The 20,831-nt window shown below is 42.1% G+C and overlaps 1 protein-coding gene across 1 annotated transcript in view; it reads right to left on the bottom strand.

Annotated features, from left to right (window-relative positions):
• The window catches only part of LOC8030321 (voltage-dependent calcium channel gamma-7 subunit), a 113,642-nt gene that overhangs the window by 8,243 nt on the left and 84,568 nt on the right, over nucleotides 1–20,831 (bottom strand). Inside the window, exon 2 of the mRNA XM_029977610.4 lies at nucleotides 11,569–11,661. Within this exon, the coding sequence (XP_029833470.1) occupies nucleotides 11,569–11,661 (93 nt within the window). The remainder of the gene's footprint in view (nucleotides 1–11,568; nucleotides 11,662–20,831) is intronic.

Below are 20,831 nucleotides of genomic sequence, written 5' to 3'. Positions count from 1 at the left end.
GTAACACTTCTCCTCGCCAGATTTGCTTTGGCCGCGGTTTTGTCCTGATGAACTCATTTTTGTGAAACGTACACGCGACGCCTAAGGGCTACATGATATGCTCATCATCATAAAAATGGCAGTGATGCAAACAAAACAACGAATATTTAGTATTATGTAATTATTTGGGTAAGCGAGGGAAATTTTGGCAAAAATAGGGAAATTTCAGGCGTTCCCTAGGGAAATTCTGACTTTCCGTGTTGGCAGCCCTGCTCTTATCGTAAAAATGGAAGTGATGCAAACAAAATAACGAATTTTTAATGTAGTATTGTGTAATTATTTGGGTAAGCAAGGGAAAGTTTGGCAGAAATAGGGAAATGTCAGGAGTTCGCTAGGGAAATTCGGACTTTCCGTGTCGGCAGCCCTGCTTTTGACCGTGTACGCGCAGACAAAGAGCGTCGGAAGGCATTCTCATCGCGTCATTGGCTGCAATACATGTTGTAACGGAACCCTCATTTCTAAGGGAGGTTGTAAAGCTGCTCGCACAAATGATAAAGTCCTACAGTGCACGCAATGCATTATGGGACTTCAGAAGACTAGAATGCATTATGGGCATATAGGACATTATAGTATTATAGGATTGGAGGTAGGTGGGGAGGAACCGGGGAGATGCATGGGGATGACATCCTGATAGCAACCTCGCCTAGGGTTATCATTGAGGTGTTGCTAGGAGGGGGGAAATGAGGGGGGATAAAAAGAGGGGGAGAAAAAGAGGAAGAAGGGAGGAAAGGGATGAGGAGAGAAAATGAGGGGGAAGGGAAGAGAGGTATGGGCTGTGGGAATTAACGTGTTTCGTGACGTATATTTTCCCGCTAAATTTAGCGGGGAAACTGAATGGTTGTACAGGTCACGTGACGTCGGGGCACGCGACGTAAATTTCCCCCGCCAAATTTTGCGGGGAAGCTGGATTGGTATCTAGGTCACAAGTCTGAATCTTCCCGCTAAATTTAGCGGGTAACTGAATTGGTGTATAGTTAATGAGACGGCAATTTCCCGCTAAATTTAGCGAGGAAACTGGATTGGCGCTGAGGTCACGTCACGTCACTTTTCCCGCTAAATTTAGCGGGGAAACGGAGTTGATGTATAGGACACGTGCCGTCAATTTTCGCAAGGTGTATAGGTCACGTGACGTCACCTGAAGCCACTTTTCCCGCTAAATTTAGCGGAAAACGCACGGGCGGACGGACGGACGGATGGACGAATTGACGGACACAATTTTGGGACTGGGAGTAGGGTTCAAAAGCAGGCTTTAAAAGGTGGAGTCGTCGTTTATTTTATATAAGATCTGAAACCACATTGTCAACATTCAGCGATTTCGAGCTTTTTAATAAAGAAATATAAAACGGATTTGCACGAAGACAGCCTTGCGCATGCCCGAACGCTACTGATCAAGAGATGCAACGAGTCAAGAGATTCAACACGTCAAGAGATCAGCCAGTCACGTAACAACCAAGTGAAACTATCCACCGAGTCAAAAATTCCAAGTAGATTGAAGGGATCAAATCAAAAGATCCAACGCGTCAAGAGATCCAATAGGGATGAAGAGACACGGTATGCGTCAAGAGGTCCAACGAGTCAAGGGATCCAAGTGGCGAGTCAAAGAGGTTCAACGAGTCAGGAGATTCAGCGAGTCAAGAAATCCACTAGGTACTTTTAACTCTTCTTATCCCACGACTCAGGATCGTGACCGGAATGGTGTAGAAAACACTGAATGTGGAGCGACAACGAACCTTTTGTACAAGTTTGGGAGTCAATTTTAGTAATATCATACAGCACACGCCTGTTTACAAGCAGACGCGCAAGGTCTCGATCGCGTCGTTTTGCAAGTAAACTCTCATACCAAACATTACACAAAAGTTAAGGTGTTTCTAAAAGATTTGCCTAACCTAACAAAGCATAAAATATGTCCGAAGCAACTAAAGGGCGGTGAACAAACATTTCTTCGCTGATATTTCTCTAGCAAATATTTGCATACCTTCAAGTCAAATTAAATTGTGGATAAGGCACTTTTCGCTGCCATGTGGGCTGATGCTAATTCCTCGCGCAGTTTGAAACCACCGACTGGAGACGCTCAAGCCCTTTCTTGTTGGGGTTAATGTACTAACCATATCGCACTTGGAATCGAAACTAAACGAAGGCCCTGCTCGGTAATCTGGGCCCGGAATAAAGACCCAACGATGCATAGGCCGGTGGCTTTGTTTTGTTGGGGAGTGAATAAAAAAAAGTCCTAATAAAAATGACAGCTTTGTTATAATGACTCCAATTAGACACGTTCCAAAATCTTTTCAAATGTGTAAACAATTTAAACTAACCCGATTAATGACGTTATCAGCACTAATCGATTTTATTCTAAATGTTTACGTTGATTTAGATACAATACTAGCCACCTCGGTGGGTTTGAGGCGAGAGCGCCGGCCTACGGATCCCCATGTGGCGGGTTCGAATCCCGGCCGAGGTGCCCGCAATCTGACGGAGGCTTATTGCGGAGCAGGCGCCGTGTAACCGAGCTTTCGGTTGCACGTCAAAAGATCACCAGGTGGTCGAAGTTAATCCTCAGTCCCCCGCTGGGGCGTGCCAAATGCCCATCGTTGGTTTGGCACGTAAAGCCCTACATTTTTTTTTAGATACAATACTAGGCTAGAATTGCTTGTTTGCATCCAGGGTGTTAACCGATTCGTGCTCAGCCACGTGAAAGGTAGGAAAACACTAGAAGTATACCAAATGTTAGCTTTGCAACATAAATAAACAAATAGTTTTCCTAGAATGAATAAATGTGAAAGGAATGAGCCGTCGAAGTACTCCATTTAACTGATTGTCAGGACAGCAATGGGGATGCTTCTATCATAACGCGAGAGCTTCTCACGCACTTAGTCTGATCACTTACCGGTGAACAGCTAAAAAAATCTACGCAGTTTGCGAAATAATGTTTTTCACAAGCACTACCACAGAAGGCACAAATCCATCCGTAATAAAGGAATTAAAGACAACTAAAGTTAGAAGTTTTCATGTTCATATTCTAAATCTAATCGAAGTCTTGGATATATATCGATGGAAGTCTTCCTTCTTCATCAAGCACTATCCCGCAGCAACGTGTCTACAGTTTGACAGATTAATAAACGCCGAACGTGGCAAGTCATGAACATCTTATTATTGCACCGCGACCATTGAGGTCCAAGAAAGCCGAAAAAGAAATCAGGAAGAAATAAGGTTAACATAATAAGTCATATACTGTGTTTATTAAAATGTCAGATACTCTCATTATTACTTTCTTGAGAAATGTCAAAAGGTGAGCGAGCTCACGCTACAAAACGAAGAGCAACCGAAATGCGCGGGGACCAATGGGAACAAAAATTCCGCAGGCGGGATGACCCTAGTCTGCATGATGGCCGAGAGAGGGTGCCAGAGTTCCGTCGCGTGCGTGGTGTGCTCCCCGTGCGCGTTTTCCCTGCAACAGAGCAGACCGTCGGAATGGTGTCTGCTTTTTGAAGACAAAACCTAATTCTGTTGATTTTTATTGCTCTGAAAGCTGGGAGATTTTAGTTTAAAGCTGACCTTGATCCATTTATTGACCAATTTTTGTAGAGAGACAAAATTTACTTTCGTTTCGTCATAACAATCTGCATGGAAGTCCCTACCTAATCGTGTTGTCAACAAAATAAATAAACAAGTTATGCAAACTATTGCAATCTAGCAGTTGTTTTTATTACATAGCGATTACTCGAAAAACTAAAACATTGGGATACTTTTAAATATTTTTTTTTCATTATTTTCTACATTAAAAAAAGCAGCTGCGAAACCCGTGAAACTTAAATTTTCGCTTTCCTTACGAAGTTTATTTAGAGGATATTAGCCACGTGATCATTCGAATTCATAAACGGTGTATAACCATAGTGGAGCTATAGTGTAAAAGTACACTGAAAAATTAAGTATTTTAGAATGATATTTCTGTTTTTGAGATGTTGGCAATGTCTGTGCGGTACCAGTATCTCATTCATCTAGCCTCTAGGATCAAAAGTAATAAACGAAGGTCAGTGATATTACTCTTTTCTAAAGTAAAAAAAATGGCATCGTAAAGTTACCTTTTCCTTTAATGTATTGATTGCGCAATTCGTCATGTGAGAAAGGACCAGTTTTTTTTTTATTACTGCCATTTTTGTAGCATAATATAATGGCTGCCGTCTTTGCATATGCGGAACGTCACGCGGGCAAACTGTTGATGCGCTCGTTCCACTATCAGGAAACGAGCACATCGAACAAGAACCAATACAGCACTAAAAACCCATGGTTACCTAAGACAAACCGTATATCTTGCTTCGATCGAAACAAAACTGCCCGCATACAGAACACCAATCCTCTTCAAATTTGAGTACGCAACCACCATTTGCAACCCACATCAATATTACATACTCTCGAGAGTGGAGCCCGTACAGAGCAGCTCGCTTCACATGCAATAACTACCCACCCGAAGCTTATGTAATAGTTAGATTGTGTTTTTTTCCCCACGAAGTCTATAACACATATTTCCATTTTAAGTGTATTTATGGCCGCCCTATCCATTTCACATCGCCCAGGTTAGATCACTCATGCGAAATAGACCCATTTCAATGCCGCACTAACACTTTCCTCTGGTCCCCTTTAGTATTCTGCACCAATACCAGAACAATGTTCCTGGTTATATCAAGAATCAAGAATCAAGAATAATTTTTATTAGGTGTCCAGGAACGACCATGCGGTCTTGGTGCTGGCACACCGAAACTTACACACTACAGAAAAGTAGGAAAAAAACATAAAAAAACTCAAAACATTGAGTAAAAGATATGATACATTTAACGCATGCTGACACAAAGATACGATATACACAACAAAGAAAGAACGGAACACAGGGTCCGAACGCAGAGTAGGAAGACTACCACAACAACGAATATACCTTCGTAATCAATCATAATGCCACTTCATTTAAAGACCACATGTGAACAATTGTATAACTGCTGACTATTACTTGTAGTTCACTGCATCATTGTAACGCGAGATAACTAAAGAGTTAATTTTTTTTCCTTTGTGAGTTTAGTTAATACTTTCGTCACTTTTTTTACCGCTTTACTAACAGTATCTTAACCCACTGACAGCCAGTTTCACTTTTCTGTGTCGGTGATTTTTTTTTTTTACTCTTGAATGATAAGATATGTGTTATGATAAGGCGGGCCTAAATAAACCGAACATTTGAAAATTGATGTTGTATTTTTTTTCTTTTTATTGCGAATAAAAAAAAAGCAAAGGCTTTAAAAAAAATTTTGCCACATTGGCATTGCGGGCAGTGAAAATGACTAGACTCGAGTAAGATTGATAGTAAAAAAGTCACAAATGCCTCATTTTACCTTGACGCCCGGGGGAAAACGATACAGCTACTGGGGTAAAACGAGACGCCCTCTAAAAAAATACAGTCCAGGTCTCTCACTCAGAACTATTGAAGAAGATCCACACAAAACAAGGTACTCTTTTGCTCCACACCTCTATGCACACCTGACACTGCCAGCAACATTGGCGCTCGTCGCGTGCTTTACAGAACGCCTCCGCTTTAATAGATTATTGAGTGAACGGAGAGTCTCCAGAATATCTTCGTCACCCTGTATAACCTTCCCTCTAGGCTTTATTTGTTTCACAGTAGGTGTAAACTATCTTTTGCTCATCCTTGTATCCCTGAGCCCAAAAAGAGTCTTCTCCATACACAAATTATGCGCAAAGAGGTATATGTTTTTCTCCTGGTCAAACAAAATTTGTCGCTCGGATCAGATTTTTTTTTAAACACTTGTTTTTTTGCATTTTTAAAAAAAAAATCTTTGCACGCTTTTAGGGTGCATCCTTTGGTGCCCCGAAGGCTTTGCCTGCAGCGAGAATTGACTGACGTTGTTTATGCATACTTTAAAATGTTTTTTTCGTGTCATTTTCGTACCATAAAGCGCTATCTGCTTGCTCTTGTACGTCTGGGCCATTCTAAACGATAAGACAAAAAAGCTAATCTCGAAAACAAGCACTGAACCCGCCAAAAATCATTTCACGCCTATTGATGGCGGAACTGTCAGGTTTTGTCCCTTGCGTATGCTCTAATTTAGACAATTTTATAGCTATAACAATAAGCGCCTAGAATTATAACCTTTCATCCACGGTTAGCTAATAAAGCAGACAAATGAAATAAGAAATTACCTAAGCACAGTAGTTTTTTTTTCTTTTTTTTAAAACTTAGCTGCACGTTGTTAGGAGAATGCGAGTACAGAATTGCACCATACTTTAGCGGTTCGTCAGCCCATGAACAAAACGCTCGGCTTTTCCACTCTCGTGAAGAAGGAAGACCAGCCGAACTGTACTCGATACACAGTGTGCTTCTTCTTCGTCGTCGTCTATTTTTCGCACTGTTTCCTACGATGAATTCCCACCAGCGCGCCCAACTATCCATTCTTCTATTATAGCTGGAAAGGTTGCCGCCATCTACGAGCGACGGCGGAAACCATACTGGTTGTGTGCTTGCAGCCGTCGCTTATAGATGGCGGTAGCTGTCCAGGTAGGTTTGTGTCGACATACACAGACACGATCCTGGGGAACCCAGCCCTTAACAGCACCGCTCTAATAACTGCGCAATTTGTTTTTCACCGACGTGTTTACACCAATTATAGCAAATGTTTATGTAGTAAAGCGAACAAGAGCCGGCACGTGTCGGCAGAATATGCAGTCGTATTGCAAGACTCGAATACAGAGGACGCTAAACTCAAACGTTCCCTCATGTCTCATTTTGCCCCTCTTTACCGTATGTGTTTTTTAATCTCCCCTCTATGTAATGAATTATATAAAAGGATGCCTTTGAGGCCAATAAATTGATATATATATATATATATAAATACAAAACAAACATACATCATCACAATTTCGTTTAATACTCCACTACACTCGAGCAGCAACATATATGCGGCGAAGAATGCATATTAAAATCGCTAAAGTTCTAATACACACAAATGATAGCTTCAGCACACAGTTACCTATCGCACCAGTTCAATCTTTAGTGCGGCTGAAACACCTTCATAGTGAACTATATTCAATGATATATTACGGAAAATCCACACTTTGACGTGATGGCAATCATAAAAAAACATTGAAGTTATTATGGTTGAATGCACTTATGATCCCTTTTTATCGGTTTTGCTACCTCAGTGTTTAACCTCTGTTTTTTTTTTTTAATACGTGATGAGAATTTTGGACGTCCCGCTTCCTAAACAAAGTTTAGGTAAGTAGATTTTAAAAGAGAAGAACTCTAGTAGGCTGGACGTTCCACACGGACATGTTTTTTCCAACCTCATGTCATTCAAATGCCTTGAAAATCGCAGAACTGAGGCTTCTCCGAAGAGATGGTTTTTAAAGGGGATTTGAAGCGTACTTAGAACATTTCGTACTTTTTAACTTGTTTTATACGTATGAACCTAGACAGCCAAGCTTACGTTTTAGTTTTCTGAATTTTATTTTATTTTTTTTGCTATTAATATATGATATTGCAAGAAGTGCCGAAAATTCGGATATTTGAAGACCGGGAAAGCTTTATTTCGCCTTTCAGTATATATAAATGAAACGATATCTACTGTGAGTGTTATGAATACAGATCAAATTATAGTAAAATAATCTTAGGATACTAAGACACGAGTACCAATATATTATGGGCTTTAAGTATTTGCAATTTATAAGGTGATATTTCAACCCCATCTTTAGGATAAGAAAGGACATTTTTGTATTTTTACAATACTCGAGACGAATTTTAATAGATTTATTTTCAAACTATATGTTACATTATCGTACGTAGATTCTTTTAAAATTGAATCCTGACCCAATTCTTCAAATTGACAGCGCTTCTGTCGTCGTAAGTATTCCTACTGGTTGAACTATTCCGTCCCGCAATATGTCCGTAAGAGTAGTATTTCTTAAAAGCTAACTACATCTCTGCTTTTGAAAATGCCATCTTTGTTACAAGAGGTAGGTAGTTAAACATAAATCAGTTTAAGAAAGACAATAAACTATCACTGCATATTTCTACTGAAGTTGAATAAAATCACTCAATGTGCTGTAAGGGCGTTCTTACGCCTCGAAACATCGTACCAACCAGCATGTTTTCCCATAACGTGCGAAGATGATTCATAGCATCGTCACAAGCCTGTTTCGATGCAAAACTTATAACTTAAACTTCTCTCTAATTTTGAACAAAGAAGGCACAATCTGAATAACGTGATTCATAGCATCGTCACAAGCCTGTTTCGATGCAAAAACTTATTACTTAAACTTCTTGCTAATTTTGAACAAAGAAGGCACAATCTGAATAACGTGATTCATAGCATCGTCACAAGCCTGTTTCGATGCAAAAACTTATAACTTAAACTTCTTGCTAATTTTGAACAAAGAAGGCACAATCTGAATAACGTGATTCATAGCATCGTCACAAGCCTATTTCGATGCAAAAACTTATAACTTAAACTTCTCTCTAATTTTGAACAAAGAAGGCACAATCTGAATAACGTGATTCATAGCATCGTCACAAGCCTGTTTCGATGCAAAAACTTATAACTTAAACTTCTTGCTAATTTTGAAGACAGAAGGACCATCTGAATAACGTATTGATTATGTGTTTATCAACACTATTTTTGTTGACAATGTTTTCCCTGAAGACGTTGTGTGAGGGTGTTTATGAAGCAAAAAAAATTGACGAGGATTTTTTTGCATGCTGATCTGTGTGGTTTGAGTGGATCGTTTCTTAGACATCTTCGATTGTCAATTGTGCTGCCCTTCAAAGCATTTATTCGCTGTTATACATAAAAAGCACGAATGAGTTAAAGTATGGTAAGTTTATTTATAGCCTTTCAATGAACGTATGTATATAGATATAGTATAGTTTTACTCAGGCAAAGATAACATATTGATTTACCAAGTCTTTCCGTTCCAATTACGTACTAAACATTTGTGCCAGTCTGGATCGTAACGAAAAAAAGTGAAGTAAAGCAACTTCATCTTCGTTAACTTTATAAAAAGGTACGATCGGGTAACACATTTCCTTATATATATATATATATATATGTTTGTGTCTGTGTGTATATAATTACATTTCGAACAAAAAAAGATTTGTTCGACATGTTTCCGTCAGAGGGATTGGACGACGCGTGTATTGCGACTATGAATGCTTGATAACTAGATTTTCGCTTAAGCTTTTATCCCACAGAAGAGCTAACTGTCCGTGATTTGGTATTCCTGCATAAGATTATTATTGGTGCCATTAATTCTTCGTGGCTTATTGGTAAAATAAATTTTCATGTTCCTTTCTGCGCTACGAGACAGTTCACCTGTTACGATATTTGTTCACCATGCCGCGTGTCACCTCTTTGTCGTTTACAGACATTAAACAACAGCATTGTGCCACCTCAAGTTGACATCACCACACCTGTCTACACATCGCTGTCAATTGGACGAAATTTTTTTCGCCTTCTAGCGCGTCAGTGTATACGGATATTTATATTTTAATGAGGTCGATTACTTTTTAAGAGTTCGATTACTTTTTGAGAGTTTTCTATTTAGGAGTTGGTATACCAAAGAGAAGGGCGCTTAGCCGTTTTAGGGCACCCGAAAAATAAATATCATTATTATTAATATTATTATTATTATTATAAAATTATTATATATTATATTGATTGATATATTATTATATTATATAATAATTATAATAATTATCTAATATAATAATTAGTATATTACATAAAAGAAAACTTGTGTGTTTCTGAAGTCCACTTAGACGCAAGGTTCTTGATACTCCTTTTCTTCTACACTCATCGAACTGTGTTGATTGTAGGCGGATACCTATTAACCAAGTTAGTACAACCAAGTATTTGGGCATACCGTTTGATAGTGATCTCTCCTGGAATTCCCATCTTTGTCATATTGCTAAAAAAAACTATAGTGTTTCTTGTTTGCTTTATTCAACAAAAATGTTTCTGCCATTCATAGTCCGAAAAATGACAGCAAAGGCTCTTGCTTATGGTGTGCTGCGTTACGGTATTACTCTGCATGCTAACTGTTCATTGGGTTGGCAAAATAAAATTGACAGTATTCTTAAAGGAATTTTGAAAGCATACGGTACCAACATCTCATCTGTTAATCTCTTCCCTTTTTTACATCTCCCTCGTTTTGCAACACTCTTCGAAAGATGTGTCATAGAAAAGCATTACTGGAATAGTCCTTTTAAAATTCCACGTACAACACAGCGTTCACTGAGGGACAGCGAAGATTTTGCGCTCCCTGGAGTGTACACAAAATATGAAAAAAAAAAAAAGAAAGCGCTCATTTTATGTTCTCGATATATTTAACAAATTGACAGTACCCCTTCTTAAAATAAACTCAAAACGACAATTAAAAATATTTCTGAGCACAAAGTTTTCAATATCGTTACTCTGTTTCCTCATTTTATTGTGTTGGCTCTATTCTGCTGTGTTGTAAATAGTATAAATGTTTGCATTTTTTTTTTGTGCATTCGACGTGTTGTAGTTCTTTTTTGTTGTTGTGATGTATGTTTATATTCCGATTTCCAATGTTGTTTGCTTGTACGCCGTGGCCGAGTCACGTTTCACACGCCATTACAGGCTTTGACGGGCCCGTTAACGTCAAGTATGTCAAGACTGTCAATGAAATTATTATTATTAATATTATTATTATTATACTATACGACTATATGACTAGAACTTTGCCATACCTCTTTTTTCTCTTCTACTAGAAAAATAGCTTATATTTGTATAGTATATTTTTTCCTTGACTTTGACAATAACTTTCTGACTGGCATTGTCGTGTAGTTTTCACAAGTGGAGAAACCATTGGGTGCTTTTCTGCTTTGTTTTATTATTTTCCGAAACTCTCTTATATACCACTGCTACTTAAGTTCACTCCTACAAGCCCCAGCTGGCTTCGACGAACCTGCCTAGTGCCGTCCTGAATACATGCTGCGTAAATAAATCATTTAATATTATTATTTTTATTATTATTATTATTAATATTATTATTATGATTATATAGCCTTGACTAAGTTTCGAGTAATTCAGCGTGCGGTTTACACTTTTTAGGGTCCTATAAATACATTAGTATTTATACATCTTCGACCCTTGTGTTCAAGAACATCACAATTATTCTTTAAAAAAAAGCACGCCACAAATGAGAGGCGCTCTTTTTTTTTCTTTTTTTTTTTTTCGGAAACGCGGTTTTGCATTTAGGTACACTGCGCGAGACGGTTAACGCGAACACAATGATAACGTTTTTTTTTTCTTTCATTTACCGTTAGTTTAGTGCCCCAAATGAAAGCTTCCTATAGTTTTAAAGACAGCTTTTCAAGAAAGAAACCGGGAAAAAAATATATACTATGACCGCTTGCTGGCGCAACCGGTATGGCGCTTCGTGCGTTTACGGGTGTAGCATGACACGCTGATTTTGGAAACTAGAACGGCGCTAGGCTTTTTCTATACTCACATGGTATTGCCATTGTTGAGTCGTTTGGATCGGGACTGTACTCTTCCTTGGGAAAGTAGTCGATCAAGACGCAGTGCATATCCGTTTTGCCAGCTGAAAGAAGAAAAGCGACACGAGAATTAAAAAAAAAAAAAAAATTTGGCCGAATGGTAAAACATTTACGACGGGCAGCTATTTCTTATGATATTAAAGGAAGTAACATCGAAACTAAAATATGGGCATTTTATTCGTTAGGTTAAAATGACCTGACGGTTTTGTGGTAGACGTTTATGTAGAAAAAAAAAACAAAAACAAACAACTACACTACATCAGTCATGGTAAATTGTACGGCATAATCACCGAAAGCATGTATGAGCTACCACCAATTATTACAATTGTCAAACTTGAAAGTTACAGGCGGAATTAATAGAGGACGTGGGGGCTGATTGTGTAACAATGACCCGTACGTTCAAAGCCACTCATGTACTGCCTTTAAGTTCGGTTACAGTAGTTGCTAAATATATGCATTTGAGCAATACTTTTCTTGATAAAAGCGAGGGGGGACCTCGGTAATGACAAATTTGGTTGTAGCCTCGGACATTTATCTACATTTCAGTAAAGTCAGCACACTTTTTGACGTGACCTGGCGCGTGCCTCTAGCTAAAAGTCTAATAAAACCTTATTCTGAAGTGCGCCTCCTACTGGTTTTTTGCTCCTGCATGGAATTTGGCCATTGGGAAACAGTCTCTTTATAAAAGCAGGCTTGATCGAGATACCGGTGCGTTTATAAACACAAGTTAACTTAGAGGGTATTAGGTACTTAGCAAGTAGAACAAGTAAGTCACCAGGAATGGGCGCCCTACGCTTCACTCGTAGGGCAATGTCATGAACCGGGAATGTGAGAGGTTACACTATTAAAAAAGAAAAACGGTTTCCAGATTACCGAATCTGACATATCGCCCGGTATCAGAAGAAAATCAAGGTGACGGGACTAAAAACTCGCTTACATATATTTTTTTTTGCATAATTAAATGGACAGTTGTGTAACGCGCTAGTGGTATCTGGTAAAGTGCGCTAAAATAAAAAAGGCATTTTTGTATAAATAAAATAACTAAAATGATTTATACTGCGATGCATTTTAATACTGCCATGCTCTGTTCACGCCAGGTTCGATTTTTTTTTTCTGTTGCCGAAATTGTTGCGTAGATTGTCGTTGAAATGCGTTAACATTTTCCGCGGTCTTGTACCGCGTTGCTGCGGGACAGGACGACGTTGAGACGCGCCTCGCACTTCGCGCACACCACAAACCCAGGGGCGGATCCAGAACTCCGTTCTGGGGGAGGGGGGGGGGGGCGCAGAAAATTTGTAAGGACGCTATTCTCCCATTATTTCGTGTGCAGTGGGGAGTCCACCCATGTCAAATTGCCCTCCGAGAAGGGGGGACGGGGGGGTCGACTTGGTTTGGGGGGGCGGGGGGTGGTGGCCGCCCCCGTCGCCCCCCCCCCCCCCCCCCTTGGATTCGCTACTGCACAAACCTGTCTGCCGACTTCTCGGGAAACATCGCTGAAAGCAGGTCCGCGTAGCGGTCTTTCACAGCGGCTACATTCGGCTGGAAACACAGGCGGTCGCCACAAGCTGCCCTCCAGGGCGAACGAATCGTTGAGAAAACTATTTTTAGGCTACTCCTCGGCTAACACGTGCGTTTGTATTCGCTTGTTGTGCCGTTTTGTTGCCGGTGCTTGTCTCGCCTGCATTGCGTCCCGTTTGTGTTGTAGCCGAAGTTGCCTCTTTTCGTTTCGCCAGACATCATCCACCTGACGTTCCGTTTGCATTGCAGCCAAAGTTGGCATTCTTCATTCGTTTTGCAAGGCGTCTTCGCCTGCTTGGAGTCTCAATCGCGTCGCAGCCGAAGTTGCCGGAGTGGTTCGTTTCATCGGCCTTGGTGCTTCCTTGGGGATTTTATGGCAATCTATTAAAGTTTTAGGGTAAGAATATAATTGCCACGTCCTGCTAATTTTTCTTTTCCAATATCAGTGTGAAGATCGTGATAATCTTACGTCGCGTACTCGCTATTATAATAAAAAAGTAGACGCGAAATATGCGGGTTAAAGTGATTTAAAAAAATTAAAAGCTTTGTGGTACAAATTACCTATTAAAAGGGATTTGAAACGAAATGAGAGCATGCAACCCTATTGAAAACCCGTTTATGGCGCCCACTAGGATTTCTTAAATGTTTGACGTACCCTACAGAAATGTTTGAGGGGTTTAAGATGTTAGTCGAAGTTTTCTGAGGGGCCTGCGTACCTTTCAAAAATGTCTAAAGGGTGTAAGCGACCCGTCCTAGTTTTTTTAGAGGCCTGTGGAGTCTGTCCCAAACCTTTCTGTGAAACTACAGTACTCATCAAAATTGTTTTAACGGGTCTGTGGGAGAGATCCCGAGACCCTTCAGAAACGATGCGTTGGGGAAGTTGCTTGAACATTTTGTAGCGGGCGGCCGCAACGAGTATCGGAAATTGATTAGGAGTTCCCCCGTCCCTATCCCGTCGTGTCCATGGTTAACGCGTTACCATTGCTGTGTCCGCGTGTTTTTGTATGCGTTTCACGGGCTGGACCTGGGACGCCCAAGGACGTCAAGTCTTCACTCACGAGGGAGAGAGGGAACGTGGGAAATGGGAGAACTTTTTGCTGTTTGTGTGAAGATAACCTGTTTTAGCCAGTCGAAATACAGCCTTTGTCAGAACTTGGTCGCCCTGTTTTCTATTTCTTTTTTCGTCAACGAGCGCAAACTGAATGCGCAACAATGAGCGAACGATCAGTGTCGGCTTCCCGTCCCATGCGTGGGACCTATCCTCTAGAGCAGCTGGGTGGTCGGATCAAGAAGGTATCTCAATGCCCTGTTTCATGCGCCTTTTCGTCCGTTCGACTTCAGATGCATCCGGCGAGCGAAAAAGACGTTGCAAACGCCACCACTACGGCCCCAGGGACGACACTGAAACTGTGCTCAGGATTTATCAACGGCGGAGGATGTTGATTGCGGTATCGTGGTTTTCGCTAAACCTGCGTATCTGTGCATGCGAAGCATCTACGCGGTCTTATTAGTTAAACTATCGTACATCTCATGTATTTACCCAGCGGCATTGTGAGTACCTCGAAAGATATTTTTGCGACAAAAAACTCGGTTGACTCTATTTAGTCTGATGGCTTTTGTATACAGCTGCTTGCGTCCGGGGTTGAGTAAAAGTTAGGTCTTCTAGCCTTTTCAGTTACAACATGCATGCAAATTGCAATGTCCGAAATACATTTCCAATAATGTTTTAAACTGCATTTTCGCTTATTGTTCAGAGTCATTCGGGCGTCTAAAAGGTTGAAGGGCTGAGGGGGTCTGAAAGGCTGAAGGGTCAAAGGGCGGAAGAGATTCGAACGGCTGAAAGGGTTTGAAGGGCCGAAGGGTTTGAAGAGCTGAAAGGGTCCCACAAAATAACACAAGCTGAAATGATGTTATCTTCAATAGAAAAGGCAAGGAAAAATGCAGTAGAACCTTCAATAATGTAGCGGGATACGTGAAAAACGCCGACGCAACGTTTGCTTAATTATAAACTTGAACAGTAATCGCTTAACGAATTTGCTACTGGGTCAAGTTGAAACACTGCCTCGCAGAGATCGTAAGATCGATAAAACTCAAGTAGAAAACGCAACGGCCATACGGGACATTTGTGGTTTCAAGTTCGCAATTTCTTTTGTAAAACAATCTACCCTGTTCATGTCTGGGTATTACTGTTTGGTTTCTTCATGCATTAAAAAAGGGCTTCGTATAGTTCGCACTAGCCTGTCTGCAATCCTTCGCGGAATGTGTGACACCAATACGCTGGTTTCCTCGCAGTTTCATTTCCGTCCATACAAGAGAAGCATGACGTTTTTCTGGGATTGAAGTGATAACTGCCTTCTAAATAAAACGGAGAGCGAGGAAACATGAACCGCAAGGAAATGAAGACTATTTTGATTCTGTCTTTTACGATCGTCTAATAAGATTAAAGATGCGCGGAAGGCGCGCCTGCAGGATACACCTTTACAAGAAGCCAACCACCTGAGCATGCACCACCACTGCCGCGGTACGTCAGACACTGGCATTGGTCCGGGCAAAACACAAAATGACAAGGTATTGCTAATTCATATTGTAAATATTAAACCTGGTCAAGACGTTCTACGCGAAATACCGATGAGGAACACTTCGGCCACCCCTTTTTAGATTAATCATGGTGTGAACATTACTGTGACGCGAACATAGCTCGCAGGCACCAACTGTCAGCAGATCACCAACATGGCCGTCACGTGACGTCACAGGAACACCCTTCCCCTTGCACTAGGGGACACGTCCGCCTATGCCGGGCACCGCAGCAATACCTTTCGAAATGCGTCGGCTCCTTGCTCTCGTCGTCTGGCAGCAGGCGCGAGAGTGCCGCTCTTATTAATGAAACTTCACGATCAGGTGCAGCAACCGCTTTTCTCCTCTCTCCTCACCGTTAGCCCTCCTCTCGCTCACCTCTCAGCGCCCACCAAATGACCCGGTCGTGGGGCGCATGCGCAGGGAACGCTGGCCGCCACCGGCCGTCTTCCTCCGATATTCGAGGACGGCGACGCGGAGGCGAGAAGAACTAGCGGAACGAGAGCGGAACCGTCCCTCCCGTTTTCCCCATGGGAATTACGTTCGGGACTACCGCTGCTTGACGAGGCGGCGCTGCGGGCGCTACTGGTGTTAGCGAGTGCAGTGTCGCCGGTGCTCTAGGACATCGAGCAACTCAGGGGGAGTCAGTAGAGCCGAGCCGATCCCAAGGGGGCGCCAGCATCGCGCGCTCGTTTCCGATGAGAAGTTTGGAAGCTCGGTGCTGCTATGTTATGTTCTTTAGCACTTTTAGATTTCCTTTCTTCAGACAGCTAGGCTGAGAAAGCCGGTTAAAAAAAAGAGATGACTGAAATGCGACACTCGTCTTTTTTTTTTATTTGTTTCTTTTGTAGAGCCGTTCACTCGCGTGGATTCTCCAGCGAGAAGAAAAAAAATATGAAAGCAGAAGGGGGGAAAAGCAAAATGAAGGTGTTCGATTACGTCCGGGCCCTGATCGAGATCTGCTCTTGAAGTTTTGGCGAATCAATAAAAATACCACGTAAAAATGACTTAGTTTAGTTTACGCTGCCGTTCTGTCTAATGCACAGCCTCGGTGAAAACGTGTCTGCTCCGAGTGTGTTTGTTTTTTATACGGAATTATAAACGACAAGTCAACTTTTGCAACGGCAATCTGGAGTCCCTGCAGTTTCTTTGCGAATGCATTCTAGGAGCATCCTCCAGGGACCAAGATGGTGCTTACTTCGTTCAGTTATATGTTGATACCAGCTGAGTGCGACAAATTCCAAGTATTATTAATTTCCGAAAGTAAATTGCGGGGCTAGTAAAGTAGACCTAGCGAAATTCAAATCGCGCCATTGACCACCAGAAGTGGGCGGAACAAGCGCTAACTAGCAAAGACCGTTTTAAGAAATAAAAAAAAAAAAAAAAAGTTTCTTTAGTCTGTGGTAGAACGATTTTGCTCTTTCTTTTTTCTTCGTCTCTTTTATAGTTGATCTCGTTTGGTTTGCATTTATATATACCTTATATTCTTTAAGTTATTTTTATCTCTTTGAATGTATAGCCACATAAAGTTGCGCGCGAGTTATCGTCCAAAACCAACCACAGAGACGTTTTTTTTTGTTTGTTTTTTCGCGCACGCAACTACTTTGGTTGACTTTTTTCACTAGTCCCGACTTGTTGCGCTATAGACCCTCTTCATAATGCAGTGCCATCTGGATGCCACAAAAAGCAGTTTAACTATGGAAAGACTAATGGCAATCACGAACCTGTATTTCATCGGGCACTGTTAATTTGGCACGTCAATGGCACATGCAAATTCGCCTCATAATTCTTTCTTGATTTGTTTATGGTGGGAACTGGTGTGAAGACTGTTATCTGTGACAATTTGCTGTATCGGGCTATCCTGTTTGGTCGCTGCAGCGGAAGTGCGGAAACCGGAAGTTTAGAATGGGCAATCTTGGGCCTGGGTGAATCTACCGGGTGAAGCGTTGCAGGGGCTCGGCTGCTGAGTGCTGAAAGACATGTTTTCCGCTCGTTCGCCGTAATTCGTAAGAAAATATATCTAAACCCTTGTGTAAAGGGTCGTAGCCGCCTTTGAGAACCCGTGGAAGGTTTCCCGGAAGCGCAGCGCCGCAGGAAAAAGCCACAACTCGTCGAAGGCAAATCTCGCGGTCAGGCGGCGAGGACAAAAGATATGCTTTGGCACGCTGAAGTGCTGCCTCTCTGTGCCTTAGCAAGCTTGGATACCAATCAAGAATCCCATCGACTCTTAACAAACCAGCACCCCATGGAAACAAGATCGTGAGGGCAACTTCCTTCCCTTAAGCACTTAAGTGTCAGTTCAAACCACATCGCCGCTTTTAAAGAATGGAACCAGGGGCGTCGGAAGTGTTCGGGAGACGGAGGAAGGGGAGCAGAAAAATCGTCCACTTTCGCGTCTTCAAGTTCAAACGGCCGTCTAATCGTTCAAACTCTTGTCTACTCTTTCAAACTTGTTCAAACTATCGTCTCCTCTTTCAAGCGACAGTGGCCAGTAGACGAAACGTTGCGATAAGAAGTAAGTGCAGACCTCAAAATACGTTTTAGCTCGAAGGGTTTTTGGGGTGAGTAGGCTCATTGTAAGTAGTAGATACAAGGAGATGCTGATCATTGGTACCAGCGGCCATCACCGACTTGTTATGCCTGATTTACCTGGTTCGATTCTGCTTGCGATTTTCAGTATCGACGTCGACCATTCGTTCACGCTTTTGCAGCCCGAGCGAGGTCGCGACTGAAAATAGCGAGCAGAATCTCTTTGAATCAGGGTTAGCACCGATTCTGTAGCGTTCACGCGGAATGAATCGTGGTACGTCACATTTTTTACACGACGTTTTGCGGCGTAACAAGCTTCGTTAATTTCGCTCAAGCCACTAAAGCAGTAAGGCATTCCTAGCAAGACGTACAATCAATAATTGCGACGCGAAAAAGAGCACGGGAACTCACACCGACGCTGAAAACATCACAGTCAATGGTTTCTTGACGCGGGGTGCAGCACTTCTTGCCCGCACCCCATCGCGCATGCGCGGCAGCGGTGGCGTACCACTTTGGGCGGTCCTGTTTGCTTGTAAATGTTAAAAAAAAAAAAAAACACTGGCTAGGTGGTGCACGCCGGCGCCCAATTCAAAGGGTTCAGTCACATTCATCCGTCCAAACATGAGTTGGCGTATGGACCTTTCCAGCGGCAGTCTCGAACGAAGCGATTTACAGCGCGCGTCCCTGGTTTTGAGAGTGTACGTCATTGTTGCCCGACTGTGCTTGGCTGTGGGTTTTCTTGCCAGTGGGCTCTGGCAGCCTGCGTAGGCGCAACTCCGGACGCTAGTGGTGTCTACACTGCCAGATTTCATTGTTTCTCTTGTGTTCTATGGCGAGCAGAATTTATCGCAGTTTTTAAGAAAGCATTGCGCTATTTTTGGAAACAAAAAAGAAAGAAAAGAAAGCTATTTTTTCCGAGTCTGTGCGCGACGAACAAATGCAATTAGAATGTTTGTTTTATTTTATGTTGATTTTTTACTACGCCATACGCTCAGCCCGATAATCTACAGCGATCTTAACTGTCGAAAATATTTTACCGCATAGGATAGCCGAAATGCATGGGTATTTCCCGCTCACGACATGAAATTCATCGAGTCTCATCAATCAAACAACATATTGTACGTACCCCACTGTGCAGCGTTATCCAAACCGGATTTATTTGAGAAGAATATCAAATTACACAGTATATTTCATATTCAGTGTCGACGAATCACTTCACAACGATCGGACAGAATCCGGCTTGTTTATGGGGCACATTTTGAAGAGAGCTGCTTTTTTTTTTTTTTTTTGCACTACATCAAAGCAAATAAACGAACGCGTCCATTCCATCCCCATGCTCCAACCCTGTTAGCAATTTTTATCGAAGACCGGGAACGTAGCCGGGCAAAATTTTCGGAGATTACCTCGACGGAAATAATCCTCGAAGACGTCGAACGGCCCGCGTCGCATGATGCTTGACGTTCGCTCTCTTCGTTTGTTTCCTGCGAAGGCCGAGCTGGCTACGAGGCCTGGTATTCCCTGGTTCTCAGAGTGTAAGATAACACAGAAAAGGTAAGCATCCTAAACAGGCAAATAAAGTAAAACATTTAAGGAAAAGCCGGCGAACTCCGAATGCACAAAGCAGGTTGGGAGTCGCCCTGACCGGGTTTTAACAGCCCATGCGGATGGGAGAATTTCGTGGCTCATAGTGGTCGCCCGAGTCGCAAAACGGCGGCGGCCATAGAGCTACTTTTGCGAAGGTCTATACGTGGGTCGCACTTTTCGGGGGGCCAATGGCGGACAGCGGGCGTTTCCCTGAGGCCCGTTAATATGCAGAAAGAAGCAGCAAAACGTCACCGGTAAGGTCTGTAACTATTTTTTTTTTGTAGCTTACATTGCAGGAAAACACCACAATCGTGTACTGTATGAAAATAAATAAAGTTGACAAGTGCTCGAGCGAATTCAACCCGTCGCGGCAAAACGAACAAGCCTAAGGTTTCGTCTGTTTTCTTTTTTCGGTCTTCCGTCTTGCCTTTTCTCGTTCTTTCTATCGAGACCACCGATGTTAGAGCTCAGGATTTGCCGCGTTCTGCTTCCGTCTTAACTTCCCTGGCGCCGACCGACGGGTATTGCACTGTCTCCGGAATCGGTTATATCGTTCATAACTAAGACGAAAGACGTTCCACGACGAAAAGAAAAAAATGAAAAAAAAATGAGAATTATAATAATTTTTAGGTAGTTGCTCGTGAGGGCTTTTGAGTAGTATATTGAGTGTACATAGACGAAGACGCTTACATTAACGAGTAACGCTGCGAGTGCAATAGTATGTCACCGCAATCCACGGGTGGCTCGTTCAGTTGGGGTTCGAAATTTTGAGCCGGAAGTGCGTCATGTGGGTCCGCCCTTGGTGAGACATATTTATTTTGAATGATTTTCCGTACATACACCCGTTCGGGTAAAAGGTTGGCACGTTAAAAGTAACGCTTAAAATTCTAAGATTAAATGCTCTTGTATTCACCCATCTAGCGCCATCAGATATATAGCGTGTTATATCCAGCCCACCTTCTGTATACAGGAAGAGTACTAGAACCATACTGGTGAATCTCTTCTGATA

Source organism: Ixodes scapularis, unplaced genomic scaffold, assembly GCF_016920785.2.
Source record: "Ixodes scapularis isolate PalLabHiFi unplaced genomic scaffold, ASM1692078v2 PGA_scaffold6__148_contigs__length_123643588, whole genome shotgun sequence".
Taxonomy (NCBI): Eukaryota; Metazoa; Arthropoda; class Arachnida; order Ixodida; family Ixodidae; genus Ixodes; species Ixodes scapularis.
The sequence above is the reverse complement of the archived record's forward strand: the minus strand, read 5'-3'. Positions and strand labels throughout refer to the sequence as shown.